Source organism: Meriones unguiculatus, chromosome 8, assembly GCF_030254825.1.
Source record: "Meriones unguiculatus strain TT.TT164.6M chromosome 8, Bangor_MerUng_6.1, whole genome shotgun sequence".
NCBI classification, from domain to species: Eukaryota; Metazoa; Chordata; class Mammalia; order Rodentia; family Muridae; genus Meriones; species Meriones unguiculatus.
Window position 1 is genome coordinate 22005099 of NC_083356.1, and position 16488 is coordinate 22021586.

At 57.1% G+C, this 16488-nt stretch overlaps 1 protein-coding gene across 5 annotated transcripts in view; it reads left to right on the forward strand.

The window, feature by feature from the left end:
- Window positions 1–14537, forward strand: part of Kcnj4 (potassium inwardly rectifying channel subfamily J member 4) — a 28514-nt gene extending 13977 nt beyond the window's left edge. For all 5 annotated transcript variants that reach the window (XM_021661609.2, XM_060389040.1, XM_060389041.1 and 2 more), the window contains exon 2: window positions 10222–14537. In XM_021661609.2, coding sequence (XP_021517284.1) covers window positions 10261–11595 — 1335 coding nt within the window. In that variant the 5' untranslated portion in view covers window positions 10222–10260 and the 3' untranslated portion in view covers window positions 11596–14537. The remainder of the gene's footprint in view (window positions 1–10221) is intronic.
- The last annotated feature ends 1951 nt before the right edge of the window (window positions 14538–16488 follow it).

Below are 16488 nucleotides of genomic sequence, written 5' to 3' on the forward strand. Positions count from 1 at the left end.
CTTGCTGCTCTGTCTCGGAACATCCTCCTCTCCTATGCCTCCCAACCAGCCTGGATCACCAGTAACCAGCTGTCCCCAGGGCCTCGGTTCTCTCCGAGCTGTATTCCAAGCTCTGTCTTGCCCAGCTTCCTCTGCATTCTAGAACTTGTATAAAGTTCCAGGGACCCTCTCTTAAGCCTCTGACTGGGTAGACTCTTTGGTTCCTGTCCTGGCACAAGACATTTTACAAGATCAGAGCTTGAGCAGGCTCTTTTTTTTTTTTTTCTTTTTGAAACATGATCTCACTATGTAGCCCTAGCTGTCCCGAACTCAAAGAGCTTCCCCTGACTCTGCCTCCCAAGAGCTAGGATTAAAGACGCGTGCCACCATACCCAGCTCAGAACTCACTGCTTTTCCAACAGCACATAGTGAGTACTAAAAATACCACTACTCACAATGCAACCGACCTCCAGAACATAGCTGCAGGTACATCAGGCAGGAAGGCAGGTCCTGAGCCATTTCAGGATGCCATTAGGTGGTGGATGGATGGGTGGATGGATGGATGGATGGATGCACGCATGCGTGGATGCATGGAAGGACACATGGGTGGACTCATGGATGCATGGAGCTGGCAGGAGATGGTCAGAATCTGTGAGGCAGCACTCGGCTGTCAGGTAGATGTTCACAGTTCCTTGGCTATTGCTGAACAGTGTTAGGTGTGACCACAGCCCCTCAGCCTCTGAGGCCTCTGTCTGCTGTGCGCTCTGCCCTAGGCCCTTCCCTGCCTCCCAAACCACCGTTCCTCAAGCTTCTCCCTAAGGCACAGGATCCTGGGACTGGGATGGCTGTCATCCCTCTTCACCCCTGGACATCCAGGACAGGGCTCTGTGGAGGTGGAGCAGAAGCCTGAGACCTGAGCTGTCCTGTCCCCTGTCTCCTCTGCTCACAGCTACTGTGCCGTGCGTGTCCTGTGGTACCATGGCACAGAAGGTCCTCCTGGTCTGAGCGCGGGGCCACCTCTGCTCCCTCATTACAGCATCAAAAATAGCTTGTCACAGTCTGTGACATCGCCCTGCTCAGGCCCTTCACGGGAATTATGGCAAGCTGCACAGCTCTCATGTCCTTGTCCCTTGTCAATTGTATGTGGAGTGTTTCCCGCATGCTAGGCTGCAGGACTCAGTGTGAACAGTCAAGAGCCCTGCATGGATGGACCAGTGACAGAGGTCCGTAAGGGCTGTAAGGGAGAGGGCACACGGCAGGAAAGTACAGGGTGTCTTTGGGCCTCAAGCCTCAAAATTCCAGTGGGAGAGGGCGTGAAGATAAAGGGCCACAGAATTTCAGTGAGAAGGGCAGAAACAGCCAGTGCAAAGGCCCCAAGGCAGAGAGAGTTGGGAGGAAGGCCATGTGGCTATGTGGCAAGGATTGGAGGAGGGGACTGAGGGGGGAAGATCAGTGTGCAGGCAGAACCTTATTTGGGCCAAGAGTTCACCTTGGGGAATGGGGGGGGGGCAGAGCTATGTTTGGCGAGTGATAGAAATCCTTGGCTGGAATGGCCAGGAGGAGGCTGTGGACATGGGATAGAGAGAGCATCCAGCATCCTTTCCCATGGGGCCTGCTCCTCAGCTCTCTGTGAGATAAGAATAGGACCACTCCAGCTTGGAACCAGGACCACAGCATGGCCGGTCCATGGTCTTAGTGTTCAAAGAAAGTGTTCTCTTCCTGTCCTTAGGTTCTGGGGTTGAAAGAGGTGCGGGATTTAGGCCTGAGCCACCCTGGGAGGACTCACAGACTGAGCAGGAGAAGGCGGGAGGCAATGGGCGCCTCTTAGCCGTCTAGCAGGCACTTAGAGCGAGTCTGCTCCGAGGGAGACGTGGCTGCTGGTATTTTAAGGCTCAGGACTGGATGAGCTCACAGGCAGGGGGGCTGGAGGGAAGGAGCTGAGGAGGGAGGTCACTGATGGAGGGAGGTTGATGACTAGTGGATGAGCCTATGCTCTCACGGTGTGCGGCTTATAGAAGTGGAAGGGGGCAGGACACCCCGAGAGGGGCTCTCAGGCGTGGAGGGGTCAGGAGCAAGATTGGGACTGACCACAGGCTTCTTTGGAGCAGCCTGGGGGCCAGAGGGGAGACTGGGAGGCACACGCCATGCCCTTCGAGAAGGTTTTTGTTTTTTTTTTGTGGGCTTGGGAGACGGCTGGATGGGTGAAACTCTTGCCACACAAGCATGAGGACCCGAGTTCAGATCCCCAGACCCCATGTAAAATGAAAGGTGCGGCAGTGTGCTTGTAACCCCGGCTCAGAAACAGGCAGGCCCTAGAACCTGCCGCTCAGCCAGCCCTGTCAAAATAGCTAGCGAGCCTCAGGCTCAGTGAGAGAGTCTGTGTCAAAAAACAGGGTGGAGAGGAGAAGGTGAAGAAGAGAGCTGATGTCAACCCCTGGCCTGCACGGGCCACACACACTCACAGGACTCACAAGAGCAACTGTGCACTCACGTGCTACTCACACAGGCACGCCCACAGAACGACTGTACCTTAAACACTCTCTGCCCTCGGCACTCTACAGTTTGTACCCCCTTCTCTGCGCCCCTTTGCAGCGTGCCTGCACAGCGGGGACTGTTCGTCCTCATTTTGAACGTGCCCCAGAAGTTAAGGCGGGTCTCCCGAGGCCGCGCAGGCCCCAGGGGTCGTGTTCCTGGACTGTCTGGGGTCACGCTGTTTGCTGGGGTCCTTGGGGATGCTGTGACCCGACTCTGACAAGCGCGCGCATATCCGGCGCTGACTTTAAAACTCACGGGTAGTTTCCATAGGTGGCACACTCGTATGGTTCTAAAATTAAAAGACAAATGAAAAAATAAAAAAAAAAAAGAGTGAGTATTCGCCTACCCCCCCATCCCCAGCCACCTGCTTCCCCTCCCTCGAAGCAGTCAGCATCACCGGCTTCCTGGGTCTCCATCCAGACGAGCAGAGGGAAAGAGGCAAATACGCGGAGCTATAAACTCCTCTCCTTTTTCACACGACGCAGCGGCTCTACTCACCGCTCCTCGCTGTTGCCTTTTTTTTTTTTTTCTTTCCTTCACTTAAAAATACATCTCGCAGACCCGCAAGGCTCCCGAAAGAGCTTCCGTGGCTGCGTGGTGCTGTGGCTGGGCCACGGCGCCGCTTCCAAGCTGAGCTTCAACGAGAAGGCTGCCTGCCTCGCTCCCCACGTGGGCTGTGTGATGGTCTCTGGCTGTGAGGTGGCCCAGTCACCAGTACCCTGGTGCCCTCTGGATGGGCAGAACCAGCCGGAGTGAGGGAGGAGGCAGGATGAGGCACCGCCCCAGCTCTGAATCTCCCATCCCAACTCTTTTTCCATTTCTGTGTTCTCTCTCTCTCAGGGTCTCACTGCACTATATAGCCCTGGTTGGCCTGGAACGCTCTGTGTAGACCAAGTCAGTCTTGAATTCCTAGAGTTCTGCCTGCCTCTGCCTCCCAAGGGTTGGCATTAAAGGGACATGCCACCACCGCCCAGCTTTTATTTTTTACAGTTTTTGAGACACAGTTTGGCCTGGAAGTCATTATAGAGCCAAAGGTGACTTTGAACTCTTGATCCTCCTGCCTTTACCGCCCATGTGCTGAGATTACAGTCGTGCGCTGGGCTAGCCTCTTCTGTAGGTAGTGCGTCCTGGAGCTAGCGGCCTGTGCAGTGAGGTGGACAGCAGCAGCGGTATCTGCTCCTTACAGCCCTGAGGATGCCCGCCCCCACCCCCAACTCCATGTTTGCTGAGATCCAGGGCCTAGGCAGCGGTGGTATGGGTGGGTGTTCCAGCCTACCCAGGTGGATGGCAGGGACAAGGCAGATATGGGCTCTTCCAGATCTTCCTTGATCCTCTCTTCTCCCTGCAGCCTCACTGACCCAGGAGGCATTTTCAGCCTTGGGAAAATGAGATCAGTGGGCCGAGTGGCTCAGGGAGTCACCCAGCCTGAGCTCCCCGCTGCGGGCCTGTGGGTGGGTCCGAGACCCTCTCTCTGCTCTGTCCATTTGCAACTGGCCACGTTCTCTGCATGGCCATCCAGGAAGAGCCTAGCAGCGGATCGCTGTGGGACAGCTCCTTCTTCGGGGCCCCAAGTTCACCTACTCTGTTACCCAGTTACCCGCCGCCAGACCCTGTGGGCCCTGTTCAGAGTGCTCCCAGCCCCCTTCCTTCTCTCCAGCTCCAAGCCACTGTTGTCGGCTCCTGCTTCCCTCCTCTCCCTACCCTACCCCCACAGCAGACCCAGAGGCCACCCTCAGGAACCTCAGACCTCAATGGTGGGAATGACCAGGGACTTCTTAGGGATGCCTGAGTCCGGGCTGGACGGCGACTCACTACGTAGCCCAGGCTGGCTTCAGCCTCTAGGCTGCTTGCAAACCTCCCTGGGCCCTGGCTCTTCTCCTTCTAAAACAGGACCGATGGACGCTACCTTCTCTGAGGTCACCACGAGGCTGAGGGGAATCGATCAGCAGGAGCGAACGCCTGCTACACGCTCAGTGTGGACCTGGGGGAGGGGCAGTGTGCAGCAGGGTTCTGGGGTCTAGAGGAAGGCAGCACGGCCGGCACTGTGTGGCTTGCGCGTTGGTGGCGTCAAGGCCGCCCTGTACGTAGGAATGCCTTTGTTATGCTCCCGTTGCCAGTGGGGGCTGAGCTATGAGCGGACCTTCCAGACCCTGCCTGGCCGAGTCCAGCCTGTGCGCTTTGACTAACGGGGGAGATGTGTAGATGACTGTAGGTAGCTATGGTTGAGTCTTGAATTCTGTGTTTAGAGTTCCTTCTTGGATCCCAGAGCAAGAGTGTTCCCTCTCCAGGTGGTAAACACTCCTGTGTGTCACTTACCCTATGCAGGCATGGGCTATGTGCCATCCCGTTTATTCTTACAGTCTCAGGCAGTGAGGTCCGTAATTAGCATCACCTACAGACGAGGCAGACGGAGAGGTGAGGTATCTGGGCTGAAGTGACACGGAACTCGGCTGGGAGCCACTGGAGAGAGTTCAGTCTATACGAGCTGGCCTCGAAAGTGGGAGGGCTTGGGTTTGATCCCCACCACTCGCATCAAAGGCTGGCTGTGGTGGCAGGTGTTTGCAGTCTCACTGCTGGGGGAGTAGAGTCAGGAAGATTCTTGGGGCTCACTGGCCAGCCAGCCCAGACTACTTGTGGACTGCCGGGCCAGCAAGAGACCCTGTGTAAAGAGATGGACAGTGTTTCCGAGGATGGCGCCAGGGTTGCCCTTTGGCCTCCCACGCAGTGTGCCCACCTAGACTAAAGATCTGGATTGTTATCACTGGAAGGGAAAGATGGAGATGAAGGAATCCTGTTACCCAGGGTCAGAAGAACAGGATAGGGACCAGCAGAGGGTGTCACCCCTACCCCTCCGATTTGTCGTCGTTTGAGAAAATCTTGGGTGGCTTGAAACTCACTATATAACCCAGGCTGGCCTTCAACTTACAGAGCTCTACCTGCCTCTGCCTCCAGAGTGCTCGGACTTAAAGCTGTGTTCTACCATGCCTTCTTTGAGGAATGGACCACAAAGGCCTCCCCACTTATCCGAGACTGGGATGCCTCAAGCTGGAGCACAGGGCTGTCCGCACTCTCAAGGGTTGGGATCTGAGTTGCTGGTGTGAATTCCTCATATCCCCTAGGGAAACTTCCCACCTGCCAGAGGCAGGACCCACCCCAGCTGCCAGCCCAAGGCTCTAGGAACTAACAAAGGAGTCCCTTCTTGTCATTGTCTTATACAGCCTGCCCACGTCCCCTCTGGTGGACAGGAGTCGTCCCCTCTGGTGGACAGGAGCGGAGAAGGGTCCCTGCTTTGCAGACAGCAGTGGGTGAGCTGGCCTGGAGCACCTGTGCGGCAGAATCGAGCCAAAAGTTCCCTCCCAGCTCTTGTCCCGTGTCCCTGAGTCACTGTATCTTAGTCACCGCCAACATGGCACCCTTGGAGTTTTACCTGCAGCATCCTGCGGGCCCCTCCCGCCTTTAGGTTTGTCCCTGGCGTGGTGGTCATCAAGGTCATCGTAATGATGGCCTCCTGGAGTTAAGAGAACCATTGTCTTCCTGGCGCACGAAAGAAGACAGAGGTCGCAGAGCTGAGACTGAGAGGCCCTGGTCTTGCCATCTTAAGTGTATGGATGCAACTGGCAGGTCGTTTTCATAGCTGATCTGAAGCTAACAGGGGGCAAGAGAACAGGGGTGAAGGGGCTGCCCCGCAGGGCAGTTAGGGCAGTGGGAGAGGGGGAGGCAGGGAGGAGACTTGATCCCAGAGAAACCCGGCTAAGCAGAACTTCACAGAAGGTGAATGGGGGTGGGGAGGGCACGGACGAGGGAGACCTGGGAACCAAGAGGACCCAGACCTAAGTGGGGCCCCACCTTGCCACTTCAGCTGCGTAACGCCCCCCCCCCATCTCCTCAGCTCTGCCTCCAACAGTTCCCCAGATGGGAAACAGCATCCAGGACCCTTCCTGTGTATCAGTGGCTGCTTAATAAATACATGTTAGCCGTGCGGAGACAGGGCGAGACCTCGGTGAGATAGGCAGGACATGGCTGGTGGAGTCCACATTTCCAGGCTCTTCCATCTCTCCAACCCTTCAGAGGCAGGGCCCTGAGACCGAGGCATGAGAGAGACCTCCAGTGAGGCCTGTGACTTCCCGTATTGTCTCATCAACGACAGATCTGTGACCTAGAAGATCTGTAAGAGAATAAATAGTCTTGGCAGGCTGGCTGTCCCCAAGCATGGTGTCCACTGCCCTCTGCCCATCTGCTAGTGGGCCGGGAAAGGTCAAAGGGAGATTCTCCCATGGATGTAACCCACAGCATGTGGTCATTCTTTCTGTCATGAGTAGCCCGAATGTGTGTGTGTGGGGGGGGGGTGGCTAGGAACGGCTGCCCTGACAGCCTGTGGGGCTCCTTTGCCGCTAGACTTAGAGCAGGATGCAATCTGAGTAAGGACAGGACTCCATCCCCACGTCCCTGTTTGCTGGCGTGGGCTTGGAGGCTGCGGAAACCCTGGGCCACCTCGCCTTCCCCTGCTTCTACTGTTTCTTTCAAGTTCCACGGTCTTAAACTGTCCCAAAAAAGGAGGCCGAGTGGCCCCTGGACTTGGGGAATGATGCAAGGCTGGGAAAGGGAAAGACATGCTTGGGGCCCCTCCACAAGGCAATGCACAGGAGCCCAGCCTCCTTTTTCACACAGCCAGCGTCCTTTAGTGCACGCTTGATGGACAGGATGGAGATTGGTCTCCTGCCTTCCAGAGAGCAGGGGCTGGGGCCGGGCAGCTGTCTGGACAAGCAGAGTTCTACTCAAAGGTGGAAGAGGCTGATTGGTGCATTGCACTCCCTCCTGTTGTCCACGGCCCTTCTCCTTGGAGCCTTCCCCCTGGCCTCTGTATCTTTTCCCAGAAGCCCCGTGTGATCAGAGAAAGATATTTGGCCATGCCCGTGCAGTTATCCCACTGACAATGCCCAGCTGGCGCCTTTCCCTGGTGAGACGTTCACTCAGCCCACACAGCGGCAAGTGAGAGGGCCTGGGGTGGCCGCAGCAGCCGCTTGTCAGAGAGGGAGGGTCTGCAGGAGGCTGGGTGGCACACAGCTACCACTCTCTGTGTCTGAGCGTCAGGATGGGCACGAGCGCCTAAGAGCCCAGCGTGAGGCAGGCACGGGAGCCGCTCCAAGAGCCTGCTGGGGCCTTGAGAAGAGGCACGGAGGCCTGGAGAACTGTGTGGCGGGTGATGGGAAGTTATGGGGGGGAGGAGGTTGAGCAGGGATATGGCCACGTACAGAGCATTGAGGCTGCCGGCAGAGGCTCCCTCACCTTTACCCACTAACCAGAGAGAGCCTTTGGCAGTGCTGAGGGAGGGAGCTCCAACAGCCTAGGGACATGGGGGGGGGTCCTCCATCAGCTACTCACCCCAGGGTCCCTTATGAGGGTGGGCCCAACAATGAGCTGTCTCTACAGCACCAGCAGAGAGCCAGGAAAGGCCCAGGAGCCAGGCCCTGCCCTCTTTCTTTCAGAGGCACAGGTTATACTTCAGGGCTTGCCACGATGGGGCTAGTACCCGCTTTTCCCCTGCTCCAGTCCCCCAGGCCCTCAGGAGAAGAGCCGGTATCTCAAAATATCAGGGTGGATGTGAGCGCCCGGGTCGGGGAAGTCCCACCTGCCTCATTCTGAGACCCTCAGTGGCTCCCTCTCAGCCTCCTCGGCCTCAGCTATAAAACAGTGGCCTCTAACATGGCCACCTTGTGTTCCTCAGCTGCAAGCGTCTGTGGTGGCGATGAAAGAGTTCCACAGTGGAACACAGCGGGGAAACCCTAGATAAAGTTACAAGCATTGCAGGGCCAATAAGGCATCCTGGACCACACCGGAGAAGCCTAACTCTGCAGGTTAGGAAACTAAGATCCAACCAAGTCACATGGCAGATCTGAAACTTTGACCCAGGGAGCCCCTTGGGATGGGGGCGGGGGAAGCGGGAGAGAAGCAGGGTCGGGTAGGGTGGCCTGGGGAAGGGAGAGGGAGACTGGAGGAAGAGGCAGGGGAAGAGGCTGTTGATATCTAAATTATAGCATTGGCCTGCACCGGTTGCCGCGGCAACCAAGTTGTCCTGAACCAGGGAAGTGTGTAAACATTGCCACAGATGCACAATTAGACCAGGAAGAATAGAACAGAAAATAGAGGCTTCCACACTTCTATAATTCTAGGTCAAGATGCTATCAAGAACCCAGGCTGGGTCCTTCCTGGCCATACGGCCTCTGGGGGCCTGAGACTACACCAGCTCTATGCTCAGTCCTCCACAGGACGGAGCACTGGAGGAGAGAGTGTGCCTTCTGTGAGCCTGGCGGACGGGCACGCCACGTGGGGGTGGCAAGCCTCCTCCAAAACAGCTGGCACCCACAGTCAGGCCCACCTGCCTCTCACAGGCGCCCAGCGAGGGGGAAGCAGCAAGGGGGTCGGCCTTGCCTTCCAGGGTCTTGTAAGGTAGGGACTTCGATCCTCAGCTTGCAGACGAGGAAACTGAGGCTCTGCAAAGGAAACTGAGTGGTCTGATGTAGGTAGGAGGCGAGAGCCGTAACTACCTCACCTGTGCCGTCTTCGTCCATGAGCTCCCGGAAGGTGACGCCTCGCGAGTCTGGGTCCACTCTCCTCCCAGCTGGCCAGTTTACCTCTTTCAGCCAGCTGCATGTGTCCATCCAGGGACAGGAAGGTTCAGGCCCTCCCTTCTCCATCTTGACCAGCATGCTGGAGACTCTGTCCTATTCCCAGCAAGTCTGGGGACAGGACAGAAATCTGGGGATCAATGGCACCCTTTCTGGGGACACTCAACCCATGTCTGCTGTTAGCTACAGGGAGCTCTGAGCATTTGTGAAACCAATTGGTGGGGAGCTGAAATTTAATGAAATTTTTAAAAATTAAAGAAAAAAAACCATAAAGAAAAAAAACCATGTACTTTTTTCTTCTTTAAATGTACATTGGTGTTTTCCTGTCCCCTGGAACTGGGGTTACAGACAGTTGTGAGAGGCCATGTAGGCACTGGGAATTGAACCCAGGTCCTCTGGAAGATCAGCCAGTGCTCTTAACCACTGAGCCATCTCTCCAGACCCCAGTGTAGAGCCTAAGTCAGGAGGCAAATGGGCTCAAAGCTCTGACACACAGGGCACAGAATCAAGATGAACACCAGGATGGGAATGTGGCTCTGAGGTACAGGGCTGATACAAGATGCCTGAGGCCCTGGGTTCCAACCCTGGCACCACCAAAAGTAAAAAGAGGTTGACAAGATAGCTTGGACGATAAGAGAGCTTGCTTTGCCAACCTGACAGCCTGAGTTCCATCCCCAGAACCCAAGATCTCCTGAGTTTGAGGTCAGCCTGGGCTACGGGATGAGTTCCAGGTTAGCCGAGGCAACATGGTTGAGACCCTGCTTCGAAAACAGACAATAGGAAACACACACATACGGAAGCTTCCAGAGCAGTGGCAAGCTGGGAAGGCCACACTGCGCATCAGGGACTAGGAGCTGGACCCTGTTCTTCATTGGGAGACCCCAGGCCAGGTGGGGGGGGGGGCTAAGGCCTGGTCTTCGAAAAGACGCCCTGCCACAATCTCCCTGGGGGTGGAAGGAAGTCTCGAGCTCCTGTGTGCAATTTCCTGGTCCTGAGAGTCTGGTGTTGGGGGCGGGCGGGGGGATCTCTCTGCAGTAGCCCCTCGCTCTCCAGCACCTCACGTGTCCCTTGTTCTCCCCAGGCCCTGCATCTCCCCAGGTGACCACGCCGGCCTCAGGTCATGCACGGACACAACCGCAACGGGCAGGCCCACGTGCCCCGGCGGAAACGCCGCAACCGCTTCGTCAAGAAGAACGGCCAGTGCAATGTGTACTTCGCCAACCTGAGCAACAAGTCCCAGCGTTACATGGCCGACATCTTCACCACGTGCGTGGACACGCGCTGGCGCTACATGCTCATGATCTTCTCGGCGGCCTTCCTCGTCTCCTGGCTCTTCTTTGGCCTCCTCTTCTGGTGCATTGCCTTCTTCCACGGTGACCTGGAGGCCAGCCCCTCGGTGCCTGCTGCAGGAGGCCCGGGGGGCAACGGCGGGGCAGCCCCGACGGCCCCCAAGCCCTGTATCATGCATGTAAACGGATTTTTGGGGGCCTTCCTCTTCTCGGTGGAGACGCAGACGACCATCGGCTACGGCTTCCGGTGCGTGACGGAGGAGTGCCCGTTGGCGGTCATCGCTGTGGTGGTCCAGTCCATCGTGGGCTGTGTCATCGACTCCTTCATGATTGGCACTATCATGGCCAAGATGGCCCGACCCAAGAAGCGGGCCCAGACGCTGCTGTTCAGCCACCACGCTGTCATCTCGGTGCGTGACGGCAAGCTCTGCCTGATGTGGCGGGTGGGCAACCTTCGAAAGAGCCACATCGTGGAGGCCCACGTCCGGGCCCAGCTCATCAAACCCTACATGACGCAAGAGGGAGAGTACCTGCCGCTAGACCAGCGGGACCTCAACGTGGGCTATGACATCGGCCTGGACCGCATCTTCTTGGTGTCACCCATCATCATTGTGCATGAAATCGATGAGGACAGTCCGCTCTATGGCATGGGCAAGGAGGAGCTGGAGTCGGAGGACTTCGAGATCGTGGTCATCCTGGAGGGCATGGTGGAGGCCACGGCCATGACCACGCAGGCCCGCAGCTCTTACCTGGCCAGCGAGATCCTGTGGGGTCACCGGTTCGAGCCCGTGGTCTTCGAGGAGAAGAGCCACTACAAGGTGGACTATTCGAGGTTCCACAAGACCTACGAGGTGGCCGGCACACCCTGCTGCTCCGCCCGGGAGCTGCAGGAGAGCAAGATCACGGTGTTGCCCGCCCCGCCGCCCCCTCCCAGTGCCTTCTGCTACGAGAACGAGCTGGCCCTCATGAGCCAGGAGGAGGAAGAGATGGAAGAGGAGGCTGCAGCGGCGGCAGCGGTGGCTGCCGGCCTGGGCCTGGAGGCAGGCTCCAAAGAGGAGGCAGGCATTATCCGGATGCTTGAGTTTGGCAGCCACCTGGATCTGGAGCGCATGCAGGCCACCCTCCCGCTGGACAACATCTCCTACCGCAGGGAGTCTGCCATCTGACCTCCGGGCCCCGCCGTCCTCTGTTTCCGCCAGAGCCTCTGACGGGTGGGACGCCAGGACAAGCCTCCCACCCTCAGGACAGAGTTGAACCTGGCTCCGTGGACCTAGAGGAAGGTGGGGGCTGCAAAGACTGGGAGATTCCCTTCCTGTGAACTGCAGAGCCCGGGACAGGGAAGGACCCAGGTACTCGGCCCTGCTGGCCTGAGCCCCCTTGGCACCTCCCCACGGGTGGCTCTGGGCCCCCAGATCTTCCACCTTTTCCCCACTGACCCTTCAAGGATGTGCCCCTTCCGTTCTCAGGACCTCGGGGAAGGCGGCTGGACTGTTGGGGGTGGGGTGGGCATCCCGGGGTTCTGGGTGGGCAGGGTGGGTCTGGGGAAGGGGAGGGGCGTGTTTCCTTTGCATGACTGTGGTCTGTGCTCTTGACTCTCTTTTGTAAATACCTATAAATGGAAGAGATGGAGACACAAGTCCACCCCTGCCCATTTCTACCTGTGAGACAGAGAAGCCGCCATCCCTCTCTGTGTGCCCCTAACCCAGCCCAGCCCTACCCAGCTGGCCGGTCCCCTTGAGACCCTCGAAGCCAGCTCTGTATGGTGTCGGATTTGGGTAGAGGGGACCCCAGAGGCGGGATGAATACCCCTCCCTCCCCACAGTCCCTCCAGGCCCCAGATTGATGATGGCGTTTGTAACTATTTTTAATAAAGCATATGGTCCACTAGAAGTAGGCTGGTAGAGAGAGGAGAGAGTGAGTGAGTGAGAGAGAGCGAGCATGTGAGTATCTGTATGGCCCCCCCTTTCTAAAAATTATTCTTTTGTGTGTGCGTGTGTGCGTGCAGGTGAACACGCATGTGCCCTTGGGAAAGCCAGAGGGCAACCCCAGCCGTCGTTCCTCGGGAGCTATCCAGCTTTTTGAAATTTTTTTTTAAGATTTATTTTTATTTTCATATGCACAAGCTTTTTTTTCCCGGCATGTTTGTATGTACACTATGTGCGTGCCTGATGCCTGCAGAGGCCAGAAGAGAGCATCGGATCCCCTGGGACTGGAGTCACGGCTGGTCGTGAGCCACCATGTGGTGCTGGGAATCTAACCTGGGTCCTCTGCAAAAGCAACAAGTGCCCTTAACTGCTGAGCCGTCTCTCCAGCCCCATTCGCCTCATTCACTGATTTATCCGTCCGTTCATTTGTTTATTTATTTTTGAGGCAGGGTCTCTCACTGGTCTGGAACTCATGGTTAGGGTAGGCTGGCCAGAGAGCCCCAGGCTCTACCTGTCCTAGTGGCAGCCTTTCTTTCTTTCCTTCTATCTTTTTTCTTACGTAGGTGCTGGGGATCAGATTTAGGTCCTCACGCCTGTACTCTACTCACTGAGCCATCCCAGGGGTGCGTGCCCTTTCTGAGATACCGATCCTCGTAGGGACCTCTGCCACCTGGTCGCCCTGGGTGAGCATCACAGAAGTAGGTCTGAATCCGATCTTTGTAACTCAGGGGAAGCAGGAAGTGCCCACTGGGTTTACGCCCGTGCGTACGTGCCCACATCCAAGCCTCCACTCGCCGCTGAGGGAGCCTGTAGGACACCGAGGTGTGAGGGGCTCCAGGAACACACTGGAAACCTGGTCACGGTCCAGATGTGGTGGCTGCCTCTGGCAAGGCCTCCCCTCTGGGCCTCAGAGTTTGTGTTGTCTGAACAACAAGCTCGCTCAGGCAGCCACCTGTTCCTCAAGGTCTGTGGGTAGCTGAGGGCTCCCCCATCAGCTGGAAGAGCCACGCTAGCCTCGTCCGCATGTTGGTGGATGCTGGGTTGGGGCTCTGGGCCCTTCCTCCTCCCGAGAATTCCATCAGGTTCCTTTGCAGTGTTTACAGTAGAAGTCTAAGAGCAAAGGCTGCAGGGGGCCTCAACTAGAGCATCGCGCCCCATCCATTCTGCTGGGCAACCCTGTCCATCAGGGACCAGTCTGATGCAAAGGGGGACGTCAGACTCCATAATTAGCGTGACAAGTTGGCGAAGGCTGCACAGGGGGAAAGTGTCATGCCGGATGACCTGGCCCTTCTTGAGGGGCTAGCATAGCCACTCTGCTTCAGGTGCCAACTGTGTGCCCCGGCAGAAAGCACCCTGTGCCATCTCAGGAACCTCTATGGCAACCTGCCAGCTTACCTACCGAGAAGGAAGGTGGATTGCTCTAGCAGCCACAAGCTACCATTTAGATTAACTCTGTCCCAGCATGCTTAATGCTTTTACAAGGGACTCTGGGGGCTCTCCCCTGGAGAGAGGCTAGCTTGGGCAGTGGAGGACTGGGGTCTCATTTAACACACGAAGGCATATACAGGCATAGAGAACTAGAGAATGAAAGACGGCCGTCACCACGTGAGGACATCACAGGCAGAAGGGCCTGCTTCTCCTCTCCCACCCTTTGAGGGCAGTGCTGGACGGAGGCTGTCCGCCCCACTTCCCCTCCCTGTTATCCCAAGTGCACCAGTAACCTTTAGCTGCCTCAACGGGCTGGAGGCGAGGATGGGGAGGCGACACTCGGCAAGAGAAAAAAAAAAATCTCAAAGGCCTAGCCCACCCACTCCCACCCCAGACCCAGGTAGCTTCTCAGGGATGCCCTACTGTCCAGCCCTGCAGGCCCTGGGAGGACACTGCTGAGGTCCACCGCCCCTGCCTCCCCCCCTCCTTTCCCGGCGACGGCAAGCTACCCACTCAGCTGAGGTCTCAGGCTGGGCCGGGAGTATGGGACAGGTATCAAAGCTGTCTCGTCTGGCGAGAGGCCGAGCTGTCCAGAGGGCCGCCCCAGGACAAGCATTTCAGGGTCCCCTGGAAACATTGTTACCAGTTGGCTACTTGCTCAGACTCCTGGGGGGGAGGAGGGGCACCGTGTCCTTTCAGACAACCCCACTCCTCCCTCAAGCCACAGGCAACATGACTGGCGGACACAAAAGAAGCAGATTTGACCAGAGCCCAAAGGCAGAACTTCGTCCGTAGCTGCAGGGGAGTACCAATGTGTGTGCCCGCCCCGTCCGCCCCCCCCCCCCCCCCGCAGACCCAGGGTGCAAGAGAGCTCAGACTCCACGGGCTCCATGCAGGCTGCAAGCCGGGCTGCTGGCTCAGCTGTGCTGACTCACTCACCTTCCCTCTCCCACCTGTTCCCCTTTCGCAGCCCTCCCACCCGCTTCCCAGCTCCGCGTGCAGCTCCTCTGATCTCTCCCTCCTTGCGCTCCCGGTGGCTGCATCCGGGGGCGGCAGCAGCTTAGATACCTTGGTGCTCCATCATGCAAACTGGCTGGCAGCTGCCGGGGGTTGGGGGGGGGGCTCGAAGGTGCTGCCACGCCCTTCCCTGCTCAGCCCAGGGGAAGAGGGGCCAGCCTCCTCCGGTTTAGCGTCAGGGAGAGGGACCCTAGAGGGCTTGAGGGGAGCACAGGTGTGGGAGGGCAGGGGAAGGGAAGAGGGTGTGGTCTCGCGGAGGCTCCGCCCCCGCACCTGCCGGGCTGCCTGCAAGCCACCATTCAGGAGTAATCTTGGCTTCCTTCGAGGTGGCTCCAGGAGTCGAATTTTCCGTCTTTGGAGTTTGATAGAGGCAGATGGATCTCTGTGAGTTCCAGGCCAGCCTGGTCTACCTAGCAAGTCCCAGGATAGCCTGGACTACATTGGAAGCCCTTGTCTCAGAAAGCAGACAAACAAACCCCAAAGATGAAAGACTTGGCATCCATCCAGGAAAACAAGCTACACCTTTTGAGGATTGGGAGGGGAGGAGCTTCAACAGCCAGCTTCCCTCCCTGTGTCACAAGGAAGAATGGCTAGCAAGGGGCAAGTGAGGTCAAGACCGCCCCCTCCCCCGCACTTCCATGTCCCCCACTCGGAGGAAAGATCATGCATGGGAGAGCCTAGGTCTGAGTTTTGCCCTTGCCACTTAGCAGCTGTGTGACCTTGGGCAGCTAACTTGTCTCCAAGCCCGTGTGCGTGTGTGTGTGTGTGTGTGTGTGTGTGTGTGTGTGTGTGTGTAGGACATTCTTGTACCAATCTCACATTTTGTACGGATTAAATGATATCCTGTATGTGACTGGGCATGGCAGGTGTGCGGCCAGGCGTATTAATGACCTAAATAAACGTGAGTGGCCTTTGAAAAAAGGTTTGGTCAGCTTAACAATAAATGACACCATTAGCCTGAGAGCAGACTTGGAGTTTCCTGGTAGCCGTGGGGAAAAGAGAAAGCTGATGTATGATGCACTGCTTAGCACTCGGTGCTTGCGGGCCCTGAGAGCTTGGTTTCTGAGTCACTTGCATGCCAGGGTCATCTCGGCCCTTCTCTGGGCTCCATTTCCTCCTCTTCAAGGTTAGGAGTTGGGTTTCATGGCTCCTGGAGTTCGGGGGTGTTGCGCAAGTGTGGATTCTATTCCTGGCTCTTTCTGAAGATGGTGGGAGGCCTTGGGAAGAGAGCAGGTCGGGACAGAGCTGGTACCTGGTAAAGTGAGCCAAGCCTCTTTGCTATGTCCCTCTGGCCCTGGAGACCTGCAGGACCTACCCACACTGTCTGCCGACTCCCTCAAGTCTGACATAAAAATCATTTCATGGACCTTCAGGAACCTCCCAGCCCAAAGCATTGCCTGGGTCCCCGTGGTCAGTGGAGATGTTGGCACCAGCCATCCTGAACCCTTTACCTTAGCACATGGCCCAGAAGTGACCACAACTGATTCTAAAGAGTCCATTGACCTAACAAATAATTTATGAACCCCCGCCTTGAGCAATGAAGGGCCCCATCTCAGACCAAGGGTTTTGGCACTAAACCAAAGCTGTGCCTGGAACCTGGCCCACTTCCCTTCTCTACACTGGAACCACAAACTCCTACCCTGCTGGATGGGAGTGGATGTCAGAGTTCCCCATGGAAGAAAGACAGGA